The 21,050-nt window shown below is 48.0% G+C and overlaps 2 protein-coding genes across 2 annotated transcripts in view; one reads left to right on the top strand and one right to left on the bottom strand.

Annotated features, from left to right (window-relative positions):
• Window positions 1–2,951: 2,951 nt before the first annotated feature.
• id2a (inhibitor of DNA binding 2a) lies at window positions 2,952–4,937 on the top strand. Its single transcript, XM_062468898.1, has 3 exons — window positions 2,952–3,407; window positions 3,661–3,721; window positions 4,322–4,937. The coding sequence occupies exons 1-2, from the start codon at window positions 3,057–3,059 to the stop codon at window positions 3,715–3,717; spliced, it is 408 nt and encodes a 135-aa protein (XP_062324882.1). The 5' UTR covers window positions 2,952–3,056; the 3' UTR covers window positions 3,718–3,721; window positions 4,322–4,937.
• Window positions 4,938–6,333: 1,396 nt separating this feature from the next.
• kidins220a (kinase D-interacting substrate 220a) overlaps window positions 6,334–21,050 on the bottom strand; it is a 39,136-nt gene continuing 24,419 nt past the window's right edge. Inside the window, 9 exon segments of the mRNA XM_062468876.1 lie at window positions 6,334–8,122; window positions 8,382–8,600; window positions 9,220–9,435; window positions 10,260–10,358; window positions 10,583–10,717; window positions 13,391–13,459; window positions 14,008–14,130; window positions 14,611–14,837; window positions 17,162–17,340. Of these exon segments, the coding sequence (XP_062324860.1) occupies window positions 7,232–8,122; window positions 8,382–8,600; window positions 9,220–9,435; window positions 10,260–10,358; window positions 10,583–10,717; window positions 13,391–13,459; window positions 14,008–14,130; window positions 14,611–14,837; window positions 17,162–17,340 (2,158 nt within the window). The 3' untranslated portion in view covers window positions 6,334–7,231.

Genomic DNA, 21,050 nt, shown 5'->3' with positions numbered 1-21,050 from the left:
ACTCTGGTTACTAATTCGCTCTGTGGGGATGATGGAACTAGGAGTAACAGGTTTTGAACAAAGGCACAGTTTAGACTTCCTGCAGTCTTGAGACACATTTTGAATCAGGATTAGTTTTGAGTATTAAATTGTATATAAGAACTTCTTTAAACAAACGCACTTATTCTAGTATACTTTATCTATAGTCATATAGGCTAGTAATTGTGGCCAAAAGGTTCTGACTGGCGACTTTTCATGCAGGTAATCATCCTTCTCATTTTAAAACTTGTAAAAGTAGGCTAATATTCAGTCAAACTTTAAGTAAGATGCAGACAAAATAGCTGTGCATTTATCCTAGGTCTCCCAAATGAAGTTGTAAAAATCCCGAGGTATCTGAGTGAAACAAAACGTTTTGGGAGAACATGCTAGTGTGGTCGTGTAGATAGTGCAGCTGCAAGGACGTGCAGCTGCGAAGAGCTGGATCAACAGTTGAAGTAGGAGGCACAGACTTTCCGACGCCGGTCTGCAGGGCTCACTTCAACTAGTTGGCAGGCTCTCTTTGTTTCCCAAAACCTTATCTCTTTAACCCAAACCAATAGGTTTGTGACCGAGAGATGAAAGTTGAAACTTAAGCTTCGGTTTGTTTTAGCGCGGTGGGAGAATACTTTTGGGAAGACATGACAAATAGCCTACTAGGCTACTTCTGTCGTATGGAAATTGGCTATAGGCTAATAGCTTATTTATTCAAATAAGCGGACATCAATTTGCTGTCGAACTTTCGAATGTCGCAGGGATTTATTTTACAAGTAACTTTTATGAATTTGCAATAGAAAAAAAACTGCACGGATCTCAACGGGACAGCAGTTCTCCTATCTCTTAACAACTGTGTTAGGCTATGCTGTAGGAGTAACCTAACTGAGCCTGTTTATTCTTACACATCTGCAAAACAAGAAGATACTTTTCCAAGCATAGTGAAACTTTAGACATGTTAATCGATGCAGGTGTGCGGGGCCCGGAGCACAGAAAGACCGAGGTGACGAATCAAATTCCGATCTCCCAGTGTTCGGCCCCATTGATCAGCGGAGACCTTGCGCTGACTGACAGCTCCCGTCGCCATGGTAGCCGCCTGAGCGGCGCCGTGAGGACTGCCCGGAGGACTGCTGTGAATGGGTGACGTCACGAGGCAGGCGCCAGAGAGTCTGCGAGAGTATGGGCTTGCGGCGCTGCTCTGTACTGCCGCCCGCTCGGTGCCAATTCATCACCTGTCAGGGATCAGTCAGGGTGTCATGCGAAATGTACACAGCTGGGGGAACAAAAAGAAGAGGAGAGAAAATGGAAAAATCCGATTGCACCAGATGTGGACACCACTGCGAGAATTCGTGAACACATTAGAAATGCATAGAGGGTGTCAAATAGGCAGACCAGTGTCTGAAGCTGCAAAACTGTGCCACTCTGTGCGTAAAATTGAACTGAAGGACTATTCAACTGCGGTCTAAACCCGAACAGAACCCAACCGTTGTACAGGGCGTTCTCTTTGCAAGATATATACATTCAGACTGTATTTACATTATAATATTAGCCAATTATAGGCCTATCAAGTCTGCTACTCTCTCTTTTTAGGCGAACAGTGTTGTGATGGCAATAACGGTTTGCCTTATTTTCTGTAAGACGCAAAACTAGTCTAAAATGCCCGTAGGCACACTAATGTACAGTGGACCAATATGTGTATTTACTCTGCCTACTACATAATTCAACATTGACGCTTATATTACCCCGATGAGCACCAGATTTCCCAGTAGGCCTTTGGAGGTTTAATTTTGCGACCGCTCACGTCTGCTGTAGAAATGCAGTTTGTTATGAACGCATTTCATCCGCAAAGCAATAAAAGCATCATGACAGCCCGAAACAGCCCTGGAGCAACCGGAATGTGCTGCATCCATTCGCACCCCAAGGAGTCCCGATGCGCGCCACACCAGAAAAAGAATGCAGCGTGTAATTTATACGAATAACAATGCAGGGTCAATGGTGGCCAATGTATTCCCATTGTGAAACGTAGCCTACAGAGATGGAGGCCATTCTTTCACATATCCGTGATGTTCCCAAACCATGACACTTCCAAGTTGCTCTAAGCACACAATGTCGTTCAATCATGCACATATTACTCCCTTTTTAAGATTACAATTTTAGTGATATCCTGTCACTTTTTCCAGAGCCGGATGATACAATTCATTCACTCCACATTCAGTGGTCCAGATGTGTGGAGTGCCATTTATTGTTCCCAAAACACGCAAATCATCCATTCAGCACACTTATAAACAAACTTGTCAGAAGCCAAATTCAAGGCTGAGCTAAGGAATTAAATGAAAACAACATATAGCCTACAGCCATTTTGTAGATGCACTAGTCATAGTCTACATAGTTTTGCAGTCGAAAAGACAGTTTTCAAATTAGAGACCAAATTATTATCGATACAGCGCCATTGCACAACCCCACACGAGTGTTTCACACTTAAACTAATGGAATGTTGGAGGAAGCCGTATTAATCTTGGTTACATTTGCTCCAATTACAATTTTACTAATCACATAAATTAATCAGTGGGTAGTGACTTGCGTATGGAAGCGTAGATGTTATTCTTTGTATAACTTTCTTATAAAAAAAGAAAGAAAAAAAAAATTCTGCTTTTGAATAGAACTTTTCCACCCTATCTTCAAATACCATCAGTCTTCCGGAAAGTGCACGCACCGGCTTGACATTCGCCTGGTGCAAAATTAGGAATCATTAATTTTCTTGATCAGAAACAGGTAAGGGCTCAATTTTCCGTAGATAAGGGAGGGATTTTAGGTGTCGAGCACGATAAGCCAATAAGGCAGCTTGAGAATGGTGACTGACGTCGTCTGTCTATCCAATCAAAATACTCCGAAGCCCTGCGTAGCGAGCTTGAGCGGTTGCTATATAAAACGCAATGACAGCGCTGAAAGCCAGTCAGTACGCTCAACGATCGTCTGGAAGGAATAGGAACGAGCATTGATACAAACCTTTCAACGCCAGCACTGACAGCCTTGTACGAAGTGTCAACATGAAAGCAATAAGCCCAGTAAGGTCTTTCCGGATAAACAGCGCGAATCTGTCTGATCACACGCTCGGAATCTCACGGAGCAAGACCCCCGTGGACGACCCGTTAAGCCTGCTATACAACATGAACGACTGCTACTCCAAGCTGAAGGAGCTCGTGCCCAGCATCCCCCAGAACAAGAACGTGAGCAAGATGGAAATCCTGCAGCATGTCATCGATTACATTCTGGACCTGCAGATCGCACTTGACTCCAATTCCGCAATAACAAGCCTCCATCACCCACGGCCGGGGCAGGCGACGTCCAGAACACCGCTGACAACTCTCAACACAGATATCAGCATCTTGTCATTACAGGTAAATCTATTTAACAAAAACATACGATGTCGGTTGTTTATGGTGCACACATTAGTGGTTCAGTTTTCCTTCAATACAAAGGACCTGAATATTTTAAATGCGTTTTGATCTGGTCTTATGAGAGAATGGCATCTTGTCTACGATCGACGTTGAGAGGCGGAGACATTTTCATTGTAGTCTACATTATCACATACATCTTCTAATGTAATGCGGTTGTTTATAAATTAACGTTTGTTTGTTTGTTTGTTTTCAGTCCCCGGAGTTCCCGGGAGAGCTGCTGACAGATGACAGCAGGACTCTTCATCGTTAAAGCGGTAAGTAGGCTGTCCTCCTGTCCGCTCTGTCTGCCCAGATTCTCGTCTGTCAGACCCCATCGGGCACAATAATGGTACATAAATACGTCAGTTCGCCGAATGTGTTTCCATCTTTCGATGCTAATCGATTCATAATGTGCTATACGTGCATTGCAAATGAATATTTTTGCTTCAAACAAGGCCTCTTGTTTAATGCTCTGTATATGAAAATAATCGTTATCTTCGTCGTAATAGCGCCATTACACGTAGCCGCTCGTGTTTCATTAGGCCTATAGCTTCTGTAATAGAACACATAATAATAGTTGTTTGGATTATACTAGATGTCTGCAGATAATTGGTGCAAGAAGAGGGTAGGCGCCGACTGAGCAGCAATTACGCAGATTCTTTGCCAGATTGTAGGCTGAAGTTGTGAGAGAGTGCCCAGTGCAGCGTTAGTGTGTGTGTGTGTGTCTGTGTGTACATCTGGAGCCCAGGGTTTGCTCAGTATTTGAGTGTTTGGTTAAATGTTAAAACTGCGGCTTCCTCTCTGGCGCCAGCCTGTCCGGATCTCTGCCCTGTTTGCATTTTCTAAACACGCCTCTCTTTCTCAATCTTTTGCAGGTGTTTGGTTAAGACGCAGAACACACGGGACCTGGGAACAGGCCTTTTCCCCTCAGTTTTGGTCCTCGGGTCTGGATTTTTTCTTTAACTCAATCAAGAGACTTTGCTTATAAAGGACAATCTATGTGATGTGTTTTCTGTTCGGGCACTCATATTATTTATCTTAAGACTTTTTTTTGTCCTTTCTTGAAATGGAAGGCGTGCTATATTCCCGAGAATGGGAGAAAACAGAAGAGATTATATTGTCACAAGGATTTCCCCCCTCCTTGAAGTCTTCGCTTTTTTTGCGGAGGTGGAACGTGAATAGAATACAAGTTGGTTAGTTGCTGTAAAAAGCTGAGTCTGTCTTGTCAGAATTGTTACTCTTTTGGCACATGAAGGACTGGACGTTGTAAAAAAAAAAAAAGAAAAAAAAAAAAGAAATGAAAAAGAAAAAAATGAATGAGTGAAACCTTGTTAACTCCTCCGGAGTTTTATCTTGTATAGTTGCAGGAATTGCAAATTTCTGCAAAAGTGTAATGCTGTACTTAATTATGCTGAGACTTTTTATAAAAGTAATAATGTAAATTGTACCTTTTTATACAAAAAAATAAATCAAATGCATTATTTGAGCATCTCATTGCAGTCCAGAGTCTTAAGAGAAAGTGAAGAAAATTGGGTTTGAGAGATAGGCTATAGTGTGACGAAGGATAGACTACAATCAAAATGTCATCACAATATCCAGTACTAAATCATCATGCGTTCAAATTGCATAAGTGACACTATTTTCTTCGATTATTCTACTGTAATTTAAGATTCTTACTGGCCCATATAAGCTATATGCTTCATTATTATCTCTTGAGTTGCGCTGGACAAAGAATGGGTCGACTTCAGATCTACGGGAGGGGATATTTGATAGGGTTCTTAATATATGAAAGGTGTTTAGAAAAGTCCTCCACATTTCACCGCAAATAGTGATGGGCAGCAGGTAAAGTCTTGGTTGATATCTGACAGAATGTCACCCAGTGCTATGGCAATCCTGTTAATTCTGGGTGAGCATCAAAGCTTTTCAAGGTAGGCCTACTCACTTCTGAAAGCTCTTAACGCACTGAAGACATCGATTCTTAGATCCTTCGCCTCAATTAAATATAAAGCAATTTGTACTTACAATCTATAGGCCGATGTAGGAATGCCATTTATGACCCGTTGTCAAGCTATTGCCTCAATGGGCATGAAATAAGTGGCGCCCTTCAGTTTGTTCTGACGAGGTCAATAAAGCTATAAAGGGGGGCTACCTTTTCATTAGTCAAGGCACACTAGTTGTCCCTCCAACTTTCTCCTTTTCTCGGATTACCCTTTTAACTACGTCATCAGAAACTATTGCTCTTAAAGCAACAGGGGATTTTCGATCCAACTATCACATCTACAGTGACTTACAATCAGGTGCATTCATTTCCCACTAATGGGTTCCTTTAGAAAAGTTGGAGTCACGAACTCTGCGATAGATGGGGCAGATTTGACATCTCAATGCTAACAACTTATGGCTAACCCCAAAACAATGGTAATCACTTGCTGTTCGGGGAATACTTTACGCAAAACAATGACAAAATAAATGGTGACAATACCTCACTAAATCATCCAAAGCTTCAATTCTCACCGACATGCTAAAGTTAATACCCACGACGACGATCCAAAACCATCTACGGTTGCTGGCCTTCCCGTCTATCACGGGTTTGTATGGATAGTCTGCCACCTACTGGAGAGAAGAGCATGTCCCCAAAAGCATGCCACCCCTCCTAGCTGTGTGAACTGTTTGTTGACTATTAGACATAGTTAATATACTATATAACAATGTCGTAAATACAGTATATAGTTGACTACACTTATTTCGATTTAAATAAGCCTCTGTATTTTTCATGTGTGTTCATGGAAGTTGATTAAAAGGATGTTGACAGTTGTTCAACCCTTCTCAGCAACAATGTTACATTAGTGCCTTCTGTTATAGGAGTAAGAGATCAACTGTAGATTGTATCTGGAGTTCAAACATCCAATAGGTTTATTTTCATTCACAAAAATCATCACATAGCACCTTGAAGAAAAGCACTGTACCGTTCAGGGCACTGTATCAAGAAACCCTTGTGTTTTCTACCAGTCACAGTAACACACAACACCACGGTTTACAACTGAACTCCCCATCTTCAGCTGTCTAGCACAGCACTGGCAGCAGATCTAGTTTCATTTGAGTAACAATGTGGAGAAAGGTGTCACAAGAAAAAGATGCACATTGCATGACCATTTAAATTACAGTTTTTTCAGTTGATCTTTTTGTCAATATTGTTTGCAGTAGTTAGCAACACATGGATCAAATAAAGCACGAAACACTGCACAACATGCACACCACTGTACATTTACCACCAATGCATAACTCCACAAGCCACCATGGAAAACACAACACTCCACAATATGTTTTCTACAGATACACCACAACATTAAATTGCAAATGTGAACTTGACAGCAGAAGAGCCAACTCAATAAAAAAAAGTTTGAATTTAGAGATGTTTCTAATTAATACAACCTCCTTGGTTGTTAAACATCATTTACATACAATTGAATAATCAAATTATTTCAGTTTTAGGCTGTTATTTCTTCATCCCAAAATTAAATATTTTCATGTCGGACTGAAAAAGAATGGTAATTTTCTGTGATACTAACCATTACTACTTTTTCCTCTTATTCAATTAAAACAAATAGCTTACTTCCACTTAATCAACTTCAGATATATATATTTTTAATAATCTTCACATTCAGGAACAACAAGGGGGGGTCCTACCAATGTAACTGCTACCGATTTCTCTACATCCACATTTAGAAACACTTCACAACATCCAACAACATCAACCCCATCCTACAGAGTAGGACTCCCTTCCTTCCTTACAGGACGCTCTCTCTTTCGTCCCCCAGGGCCTCATCTGTGCCGAGGCCCCTCTTTAGTATGATGCCCCTCAGGTTTTGGTTGCGGAGGCCCACGGTATCGGTGCTGGAGCCCGAGGTGATGATAACCGAGGGGTTGAGGGGTGAGGAGGTGGTGGACGTCTCCTGGTCTGGGATGACGGCCTGCTGACTGTTGGTGGTGGAGTTGTTGGTGTTGTTGTTGAGCGTGGTGTTGCTGGGGGTGCGGTTCAGGTTGGTGAGGCCTCCCCCAGGCGTGGCCGGCCAGGTCTCGTCGGGGCTGCTGGCCATGAGGCTGGCCTCGGAGGCTGCCTCAGAGCAGATGGACATGCGGGCCACGGCTGGGTCCTGGAGCCCACTCAGGCTGCTGGGCAGCAGGCCACGCTTCTTCACCAGACCCTCCAGCTCCAGCTCTATCAGACTGGGCTTCACGACATCCTCCTGCAGATCCTCTTCCTCGCCCTCAGCCTCCTCAAGGGAGTGGACCGAGGAGCTCTCTTCAGAGCGCACCCCAGAGTCGGAGGAGTCCTTCTTATCCATGGCTAAGTCGGGGAGCAGGCTTACCTTGGCCAGGGAACTTGGGGCCTTGGTGGTGGAGGAGGGTGTGTGTGTGCCCTGGTGGAGAAGAGGGGTGCTGTCAGAGGACTCATCTGGCCCAGAGTCTTCATCGCTGGGCAGCTTATGATAGAGGGGCCCAGCTCCCTTGGCCTTGGAGCCTGGCTTAGAGGAGCTGTGGTCCAGCTTCTCGTCCTCCTCGCTGATGGGGTCCAGGGGGAGGCCATCAGCTGCACAGGGGAAGTCTGGAGTGTCGGAGGGCTTGGCTCCTCGCTTGGGGAAGGGTTTACGGCCCTCCTGGTCAGCACCTTCCTTCGCCTGAAGAAGACGCAAGTTAGAATTTCTCTACCCCTCAAACGTGAAACCAACATGTTAGAAGAGTAGACAGACAGAAAATACTAGATCAAAATCAAGGCAAGATCATTAAGCTAGTTATTACCCGTCTCTATAAACACCTAGAAGCCTTGAACCAACCCCACCCCCTTCCAAACACACATACACACAAGACCAAGTGTATTTATATGGCCTTTTATAGGATTGAAACCTTCCCGATCACAGGCTGTCTACAGCCACCTACCTTGTCGTCGGGGGCTGGGTTCTGGAGGAACTGTCCGAGGAGGGGCAGGACAGGCCTCTCCCCCCCGCTGCCGGCCAGGTCCAGCTGGGCCATCTGGGCCACGTATTCCCGGTAGGCATCACGGTACTCAGCCTGGTGCTTGTCCGTCAGCTTGCAGATGTCGTTGGACGACTCCTGGGAGTTGAGACTGGACATGCTGGAGGTGCGGTGGCCGGGCGCCTGGGAAAGAGGGGGAGGAGAGGAATGGAGAGCGGGGGAGGGATGGAGGAATTATTAGATTTTGATGTGGGATGTTATCAGGGGGGGGGAACTTACATGTATCATTTGTTTGGAGTGAATTAATTACAAGTGCTATGCACTGAACATTACAACCTACTATTACACTGAGTTGTACTTGAGAATGTGGCCTTGTTTGTGTGTTAAGACAGTTGAGAACATAGAGGGCAAAAATAGCAAGCGTGAGGCTCTCTAACACCTTGTCTTTCGGTGGTTGGTGTTGTGGTGTGTGTGTGTGTGCGCATGTGAGAAGGCACGTCCAAGAGCTCCATTAACTTCCTGCACCCAAAGAGGTCAGTGCAGCCATGTTCTCACTTCTGCCCAAACCACATGCTAATAGGCTTCTGTTGAGGTCACAACCACTGACTAAAACGGGTTCTGGTAACTGCTTGACTGAGCGTGTATACATGTGCGTGTTTAACTGCTTCACACCACCCCGGGCCGACAAACACAGAGCATGCTTGTGCATGTGTAGCCATATTTCCGTGCAAAAAACGTGTGAGCTGGTAGTTCGCTTTATGCAAATGTATATACATATGCTGTGTGTGTCGAGCTTCCCCACCGGCCAGTGTGTGTTGCTGGTGTTTCGGGGGAGCTCCTCCAGGCCGGCGGTGCTGAGCTCCTCGAAGCTGAGGTTGAGGCTGAAGCCCGTGTCGTGTCGGGGGGCCCCGGAGCGCCTGGGTCCTGAGTCTCCATGGAGCACGCTGCTGCCCTGCTCGCTGCCCGCCCGAGAGTCCTCCTGCAGGGCCTGGCTCTCAGCCTGACGCAGCTCCATCACCTGGAGACACGCACGGGGGCACAGTCAAACACACTCGGTTGTTACAGCGTCGGTTTTTGTAATTGGCCGACAATATACCGGAGATATGAGATGGCTGAGGTTGCAGGTTTGAATCCACCCCCTGCAACGTTGCTTTGGGTAGGAGCATTTGCCAAATGAATACATGATTCCATTATTATGATTAATGGTAATCAAATAGGTGCGTTGGTTAACCCATGTGGTCAAGAGGGGAAAGTTGTTGGTTTCAGCTAGGCCCTTTGGAACCTGCCGTGGAGCCAACACAGGAAACCAAACAACTGCAGCGATGTCTGTTCTGATGAGGGAGACGGGCAGTCACTCGTAAAGTTAGGAGTGATTCAGATCCCTCGGCTTGGGAAGCCGCTCTCTCTTTTCCCCTCTCTCCCTGACAATACCCCTCCTTCATCCTCCTATCAGCCATCTTGGACCAGATGGCCCGGCTCGCCGCATCCTGGCAACACAACATCGTCTTGTAGAGGCACAAACGGACATCTGATCAACCCCGCTACATGTGCTACTGATTTCAGGGCCGCCAGCATACCGCCTTCTCGTAATGCGGATTATAAAATCCTCCTTATAACCCCAGAGGGATCTAGACGGAGACGATTGCAAGATGACGGATATCTTGGCATGAAGGAATGAAATAAAAAGGAAGGACACAACCCCTGAACTGCACACAGATATTAGGGTGGTGGGAGAAGAGAAGAGGAGAAGGATAAACACACATGGGAACCAGGACTAAAGCTTCAACAAAAGAGGGGGATGTTCTAACGAGGTGGGGGGGGGGGGGGGGGGGTTCTTCTTACCGTGGCTCTGAACAGCTGCCAGTCCCCAAAGTTCATGTCCATTTCCTTCTTCAGCTCGTCCAGGTTGCACTGGGACAGAACGCGCCCGTTCACGTTGGCCTGGGCCGGAGAGCAGAGGTTTGGAAGATGCAGGAACATGTTAGCGTGTCGTGGGTCAAAGGTCATACAGTGAGAAGTGTGGTGGAGAGTGACTGTAAGACGCCGGGACAAGCTAGGATATAGATACAGAGACACTGTAGGCGGATCTCTCACATTGGACCTTAAAAAAAAAAAAAAAAAAAATTGATGGGAAGTGTTTCAGGCAGACAGGGAGAGAGCCCCACCTTCTTGATGGTGGTGGTGTACTGAGACAGCATGTTGGGGTCCATGCCGTCTATCTGCTTGACGCGCTCACACACCACGTCCACGTTCAGAGAGCTCAGCAGGACCACGGGGGCCCCTGGAACCCCGGAGCCACCCTGTCACGCACACACACACACACACACAGAGAGAGAGAGAGACACACACACAAACAGAGTAAGACCCTGAATTACAAATACCTTTGAGTTAATGATTTAATCAGGTTTTCCAAGCTCAAAGTCAAACTGTTAGAACACTCCGAACAGAACAGTCTGTTATGGGCGCTTAACCAGAACCTACTCACTACAGTGACATTCAGCACTTCTGGTTTCACAGGCAGGGAACAAACGAGGGGACGCACCACTACAAAACCAACAGTCTTTGTGAGAGCAAGCACCTGCGGAGAAGACCTGTGTGTGGGGACCAGCACCAGGTGTGCTGCCTGCAACAGACTCTGCCGTGGTTCTGATCTGAATTCCCTTCAATACGTGTATTGATTTATTGACCTCAGTGTGTGTGTGTGTGTGTGTGTGCGCGCGCGTGTGAGAGGCCTGCTTTCATTCTTAAAGGCTGCCGCCGTCCTACAATTGTACTTTCCTTCCTTCATTCATCCACCCCCCCCCCTCCCCCCCCTATCTCTCCTTCCCTCCTTCCCTCTCTCCTCCCCACGTGGTAAAACGACATGGAGACAGTTTTAGCCTGGGCGGCAGCTTTGTTTGTTGACTAAGGCCAGACTGCGGCGGCTTAAGGGACAACTTCTGTGCTCCCACACTTGTGGCCGTGCTGAGAAGCTTGTTGGGGGTACAATAAGGCTTCTCATTAGTGAGCAGACGTGGGAATCTGTTTCTAATGCATGCTGGGTAGTGGAGGCAGAGGATGGGTTAGTGCTGGTGGTCGAGTGACGCAGGGGAAGAGGAAAGAGAAAGATGGATGGAAATCCACAGAACTCCATGTGTACCTGCTTGGCTTTGTGAGGCAGCGACTTTAACTGCTTTAGGGAAAAGAGATAGATGGAGAAACAGAGACAGACAGACAGACATGAGCGGGACATTAGGTCACATGCTGAACTCATCATCCGAGCTCGAACAGGAGACATATTGACATCAGACTAGACCAGACCAGAGCACACATAAGACATTTATCTGTACACAGCAGGGAAAAGCTCTTTTACAGCTGAACGACTTGAGGCTATTTGACGAAGAATTACGACAGAGGGAGATTGAGCTTTTCTGGAAACAGTGAGAGAGCATTCAGAAGATAATCTTTACAGAAAAAGAGAAGAGAGCAGAGCCGAGAGCATGATATTTGGAGAGGGAGAGTAACAGAAAGCAAAGAAATGGAGTTGAGACACACCCCCGACACACACACCCACACCCCAAAAAAGCAGAAGTTTCCATTCTAAGAAAGCCTTAAAACGAGTCCTCCCCCCAGACTGTGTGTGTGATAAGGCTGTAATTACAGCTTGCTGCGGCGACAGAGTGGAGGGATGGGAAGGAGGAAACAGAGGCCAGGGAGGGAGGAAGCGTCTCAGGGAGGAGATAAGCCCTGCCTCATTGTGCCGTACCGCCACACACCCTCCCATGCTAATCCTCCCTGCCAGAGCAACACACACTCACACCATCGGCCAGCCAATTACACTGGGCCGCCCACTGCAAGCACACACACAGAGATACACACACACAGATACACACACACACACAGACAGAAACAGACGTAACTATACCAACAGACTGGGAGGGTGGGATTCAGACACAGGAAGGGCGAGGAGATGGGAAGAGATGAGGGAGGAACAGAGCGTGAAAAAATGGAGTCAAAGATGGAGGGAAATAGGAAGAGGAGACGGAAGGGGGTAAGGAGAGATTAACAAAGCACACTGGGAGAGAAAACATTTTGCCTGAACACTTTGCCTCCCTTCCCAAGTCCTGATAACCAAGCAAGCTAGTCTGAGAATGAGGTGTGACAAAGGTGTGCACTGAACACAGACCCACAGAGAGCTCTCTCTGTGGGTCTCTCCGCACGTGCTGGGGCTCTGGACAGGGAACATTCTCTGCAACAGATACCCCACACCTGAGCAGGGCATGTGAATGGTCCTCAATGTCAAGTCCCTTCATACTCACCACAAGGAAACCCTGCCAGACAGTGCACCTCTTTCCCAGTGTGTATCCAGCACTGATGACTGTGTTAATGAGACCTGGGTTCACACTGGCCCTGCTGTTCTATGGGTGTGTCTGGGCGTGGGCGCGAGTGGAGGGGTAGAGTGGTACTCTCTCTGTGTGGCTGGTTCCCTCCCAGCACGCTGCCGCCACACAGGCCAGGAGCAGGAGGCCGTGGCTGGGATGTTGGGCTTGGGTTTACACATGCAACATTTCTGTTGTGTGTACATGTCGAGATAGTATTATGGTGAGGCGTTAGTAAATAGGGGGAATTCTGTTGTGACAGAAAGTCTTGACAGCTGAGACGATAATCTTGAACTTCACAGCTGCCCGTCCAGCCAGCGTGTGGTTCAGTGTTAGTTCAGTGTTAGTTCAGTGTTAGTTCAGTGTTAGTTCAGTGTTAGTTCAGTGTTAGTTCACTGGGATGCCGGTCAGTCCTTCAGCTCATACAACGGTTATCTGGGTTGCTGTGTGTTTTTGGGTTAGTTGCGTTGTGCATAGAACTAATCAGAGAGGAACAGAAGCAGCAATACACACAGGACACTGCCGGGCCCCGTTTAGAAACTTCTAGATGGCAAGTCCACATCAAGTCCAAGGCCGAGAGTTAGTTATCTGCTGTTTGTGAGCTGGCAGGGTTACCATGTAGGGCTCTCGGGGGGAGGAGGGAGAGGGGGGGAGGTCCTCTCTGGCATCCTCTGGAATAACATCCTGACACAGGGCCCAGGGCCCGAACAACACAGAACGACAGAACGGGGCAGAGAACACAAGAGAAGGGGGCAGAGGCAGGGTGTGGGTTTGGCTGCACATTGAGGGATAGGCTAATCACAACTAGGGCTGAGAGGAAGTGGACCACTGGGATGATAACACATGACTTCATCCCTTCTGGGGGGGGGGGGGGGGGAGAGAGAGGGGGATAGTGTATGTAGTTAAGAAGGTTTTCACCACGGCCTGTAAGATTGTTAAGAGTCAGTATTATAATCTTACAGTGACCCTGAAAGGAGATGGACACAGATCAAAAGACTGTCAATCCTTAACTGTTCACCTGGCTCATTTGAGGAGGAACAAAGAAAAACATCAATGTAGAAAGTACACACCTGTTTAAATAAAGCCATACAAACAAAAGAAAAAGTTGAAAGAAAAAGACCAGATGTAAAGTGTACATGTGACTGCATTGACTACCACTACGACTAACATCTACAGTATCACTACACACGACCATGAACACTTGTTTGGCTGATTGACACGTCAGTACTTACAAGTCCACCGCTGGCTTCCCTGGGCTGGCCGGGTTTTATGAAGGGGCGGGAGGAGGGGGCATGGAGGAGGGAGGGGCCGGCGTACTGCCTTGGCAGGTGATAGACATGGTGGGGGAAGTATGGCTATGGGAATACAGCCAGGACAACACAACACAACCAGGGAGAGGGTTAACAACCACAACAACAACACCACCACATGCCATGGAGATCGTATGAGGGAGCTCGCACACACAGAGAATCATTCACAGAGAATCACACACAGAGAATCACACACAGAGAATCACACACAGAGAATCATTCACAGTGAACCATCAGTAGATGGGGAACAAACTGAGGTAGGTGTTTATTTTTTTTTAACGTAAGGACACTGAACCCAAGTCTACGGTGAAGCATAATTAAGTCTATTGTCTCACAAGGGAGCATTGTAATGTTTACTGTCATTGGGGAACATTCTAGAAGGCGGTGCTGTTTTCAAAAGCCACCCGGTGCTAAGAGGAGTCTTGACATTAGGACTAGGACACAGTGAGCTACGTTCAGGAGCAAGCGGGGAACTATCTGAGGCGGGGTTGCGGACTGTTGTTGAAGCCCTGCGGAGCACCTCACCCGGTTGTAGAAGGGGTGCTGGGGTCCGGTCATGCCACTGAAATAGCTGCTGTGTGGCTGGGGGGGCATCACCCCCGGAGGGGGCATGGAGCCCACAAAGGAGCCGGTGGGGGAGCAGGCCGACGAGTGCTGGCTGTAGATGGACGGGGCGCGGGGCGGGGCCTCCTGCAGGGGCAGCGTGGGATAGGTCACTCCTATGTGCATCTGCTCCCTGGCAGCGCGGACGTCTGGAGGGAGGGAGAGAAATAGAAGAGAGGGGAGGAAGAGATGGAGAGAATGAGATGGAGTGGGAGGGTAGAGAATGAGGGAGAAAGAGAGGGGGAGAAAGAGAGGGGGAGAGGGTGAAAGAGAGGGGGAGAGGGAGAAAGAGAGGGGGAGGGGGAGAAAGAGAGGGGGAAGAGAGGGGGAGAAAGAGAGGGGGAGAGTGAGAGAAAGAAAGAAAAGAGAGAGAATGAGGAGAAAGAAAAATAGTATTTTATGCGAGACGCCGATGTTGATCAGAACTTGGCCAGAACTATAAAGCCCCTCAGATCTTCCCACTCCAAACTGATTTAGAAGAACAACTCATCTTATCACTCTGCTGAGGGGCTTTAAATCAAACAACAGAAAAGCTTGCAATGAACTGAGATTTGAAGGGGGACTACAGGGAGTTAAGTGGAAAAGAACAACACCAGCATTGTTGTTAGCAGTAGAATTAAACAAGAAGACTTTTTGGGAGCGGTCCAGGAATGATTCTATTCTGAACATTACTCAGCTAGATAGGCAGAAATGAGAGTAGGCCCATCTCCTAAACGTTCAGTCATAATAGTTTTGTTCCGTCTCCCTGTTGAATCGAGGCCGGCTGAGCGGCAGCGCCAGCAGAACAGACTGGATCTGTGTGGCCCGTTAGGAACAGGCACCAGAATGTCTCAGTCATAAGTGTGTGTGTGTTGAATGACGTGCCGAGTGAGACCCAATCCTGCCGTGAACACAATGAGGGCTTTATGAGTGATTCAGGCTCAGGGGCGGGTATCACTGACTGGGCCTACCCACTGGCTGGGCACTGGGCTGGATGACTAGGCAATGACACCGGTCACCTTCTGCTGAGCGCAGACCTGCACACGCAGACCTGCACACGCACACACGCAGACCTGCACACGCAGACCAGCACACGCACACACCAGCACACGCACATTTGCATTTAGTCATTTAGCAGACGCTCTTATCCAGAGCGACTTACAGTAAGTACAGGGACATTCCCCCGAGGCAAGTAGGGTGAAGTGCCTTGCCCAAGGACACAACGTCATTTTCGGCACAGCCGGGAATCGAACTAGCAACCTTCTGATTACTAGCCCAATTCCCTAACCGCTCAGCCACCTGACTCCCGCACACACGTAGACCTGCACACGCACACACGTAGACCTGCACACGCACACACGTAGACCTGCACACGCACACACGTAGACCTGCACACGCACAGGCCCGCAGATAAAAATACCCTTCTGAAACCAGATATGCAAATGGTCAAAAACAAGCTAGTATGGGGTAATGCCACACACACACACTCATAAATATAGTCTAGCTCCTCTATATTTACGTCTGGTCAGAGGCCTTGGTGAGTTGTATTTTCTGTGGTCAGCATGACTAAGGCCTGGACTGGTGAACAGACGGCATGTGTATGTGTGTGTGTCTCTGTATCTGGAAGTGTGTTCTCTGTGGGGGACAATAACAGCATGGTACTGCAATCACGCTTCACGTCACTCACAGCTCTCTTGGACATGTGTGACATCCCCGCTTTGGCCCATAAAAATATGGTGGTTGTTAAGTCACACATACACACGCCCACACACACACACACACGCACTGTACTACAAGTTTGAAACTATGAGGATAGTGTTTGATAGTCGGAAGACAATTTGGGAATCGTTAAACAGTGACATGCAGTTGAATAGTCATGTCATCACTTCTGTGTGACTGTGAGAGGACTGTGATGTTTCTACGGACGGATGTGGCCTTTGAGGTAAAAAGAAGAACTGGATGACAGTTGAGATGGTGAGTGATAAAGTTTGCGTGTGTGTGTGCGCGCATGTTGGTGGGTTTACGTCCACGGGTCTGCATCGTATTCAACGTCTGTATCTGTGTTGTAGTCGCGTGTGCGTTAGTGTACGTATGTGTGTGGTTGCATGGTATGCAGTGTCTGTGTCTGTGTTGTGGTGGATAGTGTAAGCATGTACGAGGGGCGTGTAGAGCGAGGGGCATGTGCAGCGCGGGGCGTGTGGAGCGCGGGGCGTGTGGGGCATGTGGAGCGTGGGGCGTGTGGAGCGCGGGGCGTGTGGGGCGTGTGGGGCGTGTGGGGCGTGTGGAGCGTGTGGAGCGCGGGGCGTGTGGGGCATGTGGAGCGCAGGGCGTGTGGAGCGCGGTGGGCGTGTGGGGCATGTGGAGCGCAGGGCGTGTGGGGCGTGTGGAGCGTGTGGGGCGTGTGGAGCGTGTGGGGCGTGTGGAGCGTGTGGGGCGCGGGGCGTGTGGGGCATGTGGAGCGCAGGGCGTGTGGAGCGCGGTGGGCGTGCCCCACCTGCGATGATCTCCCTGAGCTTGGGGTCCAGGTTGACAGTGCAGGGCAGGAACATCTCCACGTCGCGGGCCGTCAGGACGGGCGTCCGAGAGGACAGGAAGACCTCGAAACTCCGGATGTCTCCGTCGATCTCCAGCAGGGGCTCCACGTCCTTGGTGGTGGGGATGTTCTTGGAGATCCTGCGGGTCACAGAGGAGGGAACGGCAGAGGGACTGTTTAGATGGCAGAGATTACCTGAAGTGTAAAGGTCAGTTCCAAGGAGAAGAGGCGACGCAGGGAGAGGAGACAGAAAGCAGAGGGGAGAGATAACTCGATTAAAAGAGGGAGATAAGCAGAGTGCGTTATCTTCCTTCTGCAGCAGAGGAAACATGAAAAGATGACAATCAGGAATGAGAGCGAGAATGTGTGTGTTTGTGTGTGTGTGTGTGTGTGCCTGTGTGGGGGGGGGTGCAAGCTAATTTGTCCATCTTCAAACGGAAGCTCAAAAGAGACAGCTGCTCTTAGTTGACGAGGTTTGTGTTTGCACACTCTGCATAAACATCCGGGCTTGAAAATGGTTTTGACAAACACAGTTTTCACTTAAAAGGTATTTTTAAGCATTCACACATTACACCGTAACAACAACCCTGTGTACATATTCAACATATCTTCATCTACGAGAGCCGAAAAAAAGGGCCCACTATATTTCCTCATATTTCCTCTCTCTAACATGCTGCTTCTCATGAGAGGGAGTTGCAAAACCCTATCATTCAGATCTAAATGACGTTCGCTCGGAAATATGAAAGGAAGCAAACAGGAACAACACGCCGCACTAATCTGGAGATGCGACCGTGATAATCCTCTAATTCAGACGTGAGCATATGAAGCAGTCAGATTTAGGGTTTAGGACATTCATCACTAGCGTGGGCCGGTCTTATCTGATGAAGGAGGAGACCTCTCCAGAATGCAGAGCTTATCGCCTCTCGCTCTTTACATCTCTCAGCCCGCTCCATTCCTCCCTCTCCAGCTCTCTCCGTTTCTGTCTCTTTCCCCCCTCGGTCCATAATGACCTCCTTGTCCCTTCCCTCTGTCTCGCTCTCCTCTGCCCACTGCCTGTCCTTCTCTCCCTAAACTGACGGCAAGCTGGAGGTCTCCTCCCTTTCCTGATCGGTTTAAGAGGGGACTTGAGACCAACACAGCACCACACTAGCCCAGGCTGCAGTACCATACCAGTGATTTCTGATCAAACTTGAGAGCCCGGCCTGTTAGGTCAGTGTGTGCTACCATGCTCACCTAACTAGGACAGGGTGTGCTACCATATTAGTGAGCTACCTAGCTAGGCCAGGGGGATGAGCTGGTGTGTTACCATGCTAATAAAGTAATGGACTATCGTGCTAGTGAGCTACCTAGTAAGGCCGGGGTGAGCTCAGCACCCAGATCTAGGGATCAGCGTGCCACTGGGATAATCAGATTTATACCGACCAAATGGCCTCAATTTACCAGGAGAGTTTGACACAATGACCCTCAGATTCCTTAATGGCCAGCTGAGGTAGATCTGCAGGGTAAACAAACTGCAGCAAAGATCTTAGACTCTGAGGGCATCACACACGCACCCACGCACCACACAGTGTTCCAAGTGAAAGTATGCCCTTATCTGCCCTCAAAACCAGGCACTTATCTGTCAGAATCTGTTTCCTAGGGAAGCTCATGTGCTGACACTGAGAATTGAGAGAGGAGAGAAGGAGAGGACAGGAGATGACAGGAGAGGAGGAAAGGAGAGGAGAAGAAGAGGAGACAGGAGGACAGGACAGGAGATGACAGGAGAGGAGGAAAGGAGAGGAGAAGAAGAGGAGACAGGAGGAGAGGACAGGAGAGGAGGAAAGGAAAGGAGAAGAAGAGGAGACAGGAGGAGAGGACAGGAGAGAAGGAAAGGAGAGGAGAAGAAGAGGAGACAGGAGGAGAGGACAGGAGAGGAGGAAAGGAGAGGAGAAGAAGAGGAGACAGGAGGAGGGGACAAAGCCTCCTAGTGTGCTGCAGCAGAACCATCTACCAGAAGGTCAGCCAGGGCTGCTGGGAAATACTGCCATGTTGACTGTTAACTGACCTCTCACATGAGGAGCATTACACACACACACACACGCTAGCCCAACACCTGGCCAGTGAGGATGGGGATTTCCATGGAGGAAGGGCTGGCTGTAAGGGAGTGTGAGGTTGACGTTGTGTTTCCCATGCGCTGCAGCAGGCTTGTGATGCGCCGGAGCTCCAGCTGTGTCCTTGTTTATTTGTGTGTGTATGGAAACCGACCAATAAGAGACAGGCACAGTACACGCACCAGCCAGAGCGCGCACACGCAAAATCTTCCCCGGGAATTTCCTCTGTTGTCTATCTACAGAATCTAGACTCTTCATATGGAAAACTCGTACAGCCATAACTCAAACGGCTGTCTTGATGGTTCCCAAAAACAATTCCAAAACTCAGGCCATTAATAACACGATCTGATCTAATCTAGATCTCAAGAAACAGATCATGTCAGGTTTTATTTAATCAAAACATCACAACACTCCAGGATTCCTTTGCACAAACAAAGTCTGGATTTATGATTAAATCATTTAATCGTATGACTCAATTAAATGACTGAGTTTGTGCCGTCCTGTCACTTTGAATGATGGCGTATGACATTTCACTACCAAAATGCCAAAACTAATTCACCGGAAAGGGACAAAATGATCCAACTGTTCAAAATGGAGGCGGGTCGAAGACGTTTTAAGGAAAAACACTTTAAAAAACTTTTGTTTTTGATGATATATGCCCGTGTCAGCATCATTTAGAATATACACACACATGCATATACACGCATGCAAAGATTGATGAAACCTCTGATGTCTCATCCTGGTGGGTTACATAGTATAGACGCCATGTAAGTTTGACTTCTTATATCCCAGCTACCATTTTACCTGGGCTGGCCAAACCTTTGTGTACATGATGATCCATGTACTCCCCCTGGTATGCAAACACACAGTCACATTAGCGCTTTCCAAAGACAACTGGAGCGCAGAGAGGAGTTAGCAGAAGCATCGATCAACGTGGCACCCAGACGCCATTCCTAACAATCAAGTCTGCGCGGCCGGTCACAAATGTCTGCAGGCTCCGTCAGATGGTCGCCCGAGGCCTGACTGGTCTAGATCCACAATGTAGTTCATCCCCTACGTCTTTATTACCACCTTTGTTCTCCTAGAAAACAGACACAAGGCTGAAGGTCACTCCTATCCCATCCATTTAAATTATGCTAATCAAGAGCCCAAGCCCATCAATTGGTGTGGTGTAACAAAGTGCTCCCTGTGAATGACTTCTCGTGCCAATGGCGCTCAGCCACTTCAAATGACAGCTTTTTGGGGGTCAATTGATGAGAAGGGGGCTGGTAATTGTCACTAACAGCCTCCTCATAGTGAAGGAGATACAAGTGAACAATGAACAGAGTGAACAACCAACAGCCATCCTTATCCTCAGATGTGTTTCACAGGACTCCCTGGCCGATCCTACCATGTAAGGAAGCTGGTGTGCTACTCCGTTTAAAAGGCAGAAGGGCAGTGGTCTCTTCTCATACAATAGTCCCCATTGATGAAGCTGGTCTCTGCTAGCTGGCTAGCGGCAGAGAAGATAATGATACTGCCACAGTGTGTGTGTAAGGCTGCTAGGTTAGCTAAGTGCTCGGGAGGTTTCTGGACTTCTCCATATGCTAATGGCTTGCAAAGCTGGCTGGGTTCAGGCCTTTCTTCTCCTCCAACAGTCACTCCCACACACTGCAGCTGACAGGAAGAAGGAGAAGAATGTATCCCCTTTTTTTTCACTCTTTTCATTCGCTCTCTCTCTCTCTCTCTCTCTCTCTCTCTCTCTCTCTCTCTCTCTCTCT

The sequence above is a fragment of the Osmerus eperlanus genome, chromosome 9 (genome assembly GCF_963692335.1).
Source record: "Osmerus eperlanus chromosome 9, fOsmEpe2.1, whole genome shotgun sequence".
NCBI classification, from domain to species: domain Eukaryota; kingdom Metazoa; phylum Chordata; class Actinopteri; order Osmeriformes; family Osmeridae; genus Osmerus; species Osmerus eperlanus.
This window is presented reverse-complemented; position numbering and strand designations above follow the sequence as displayed.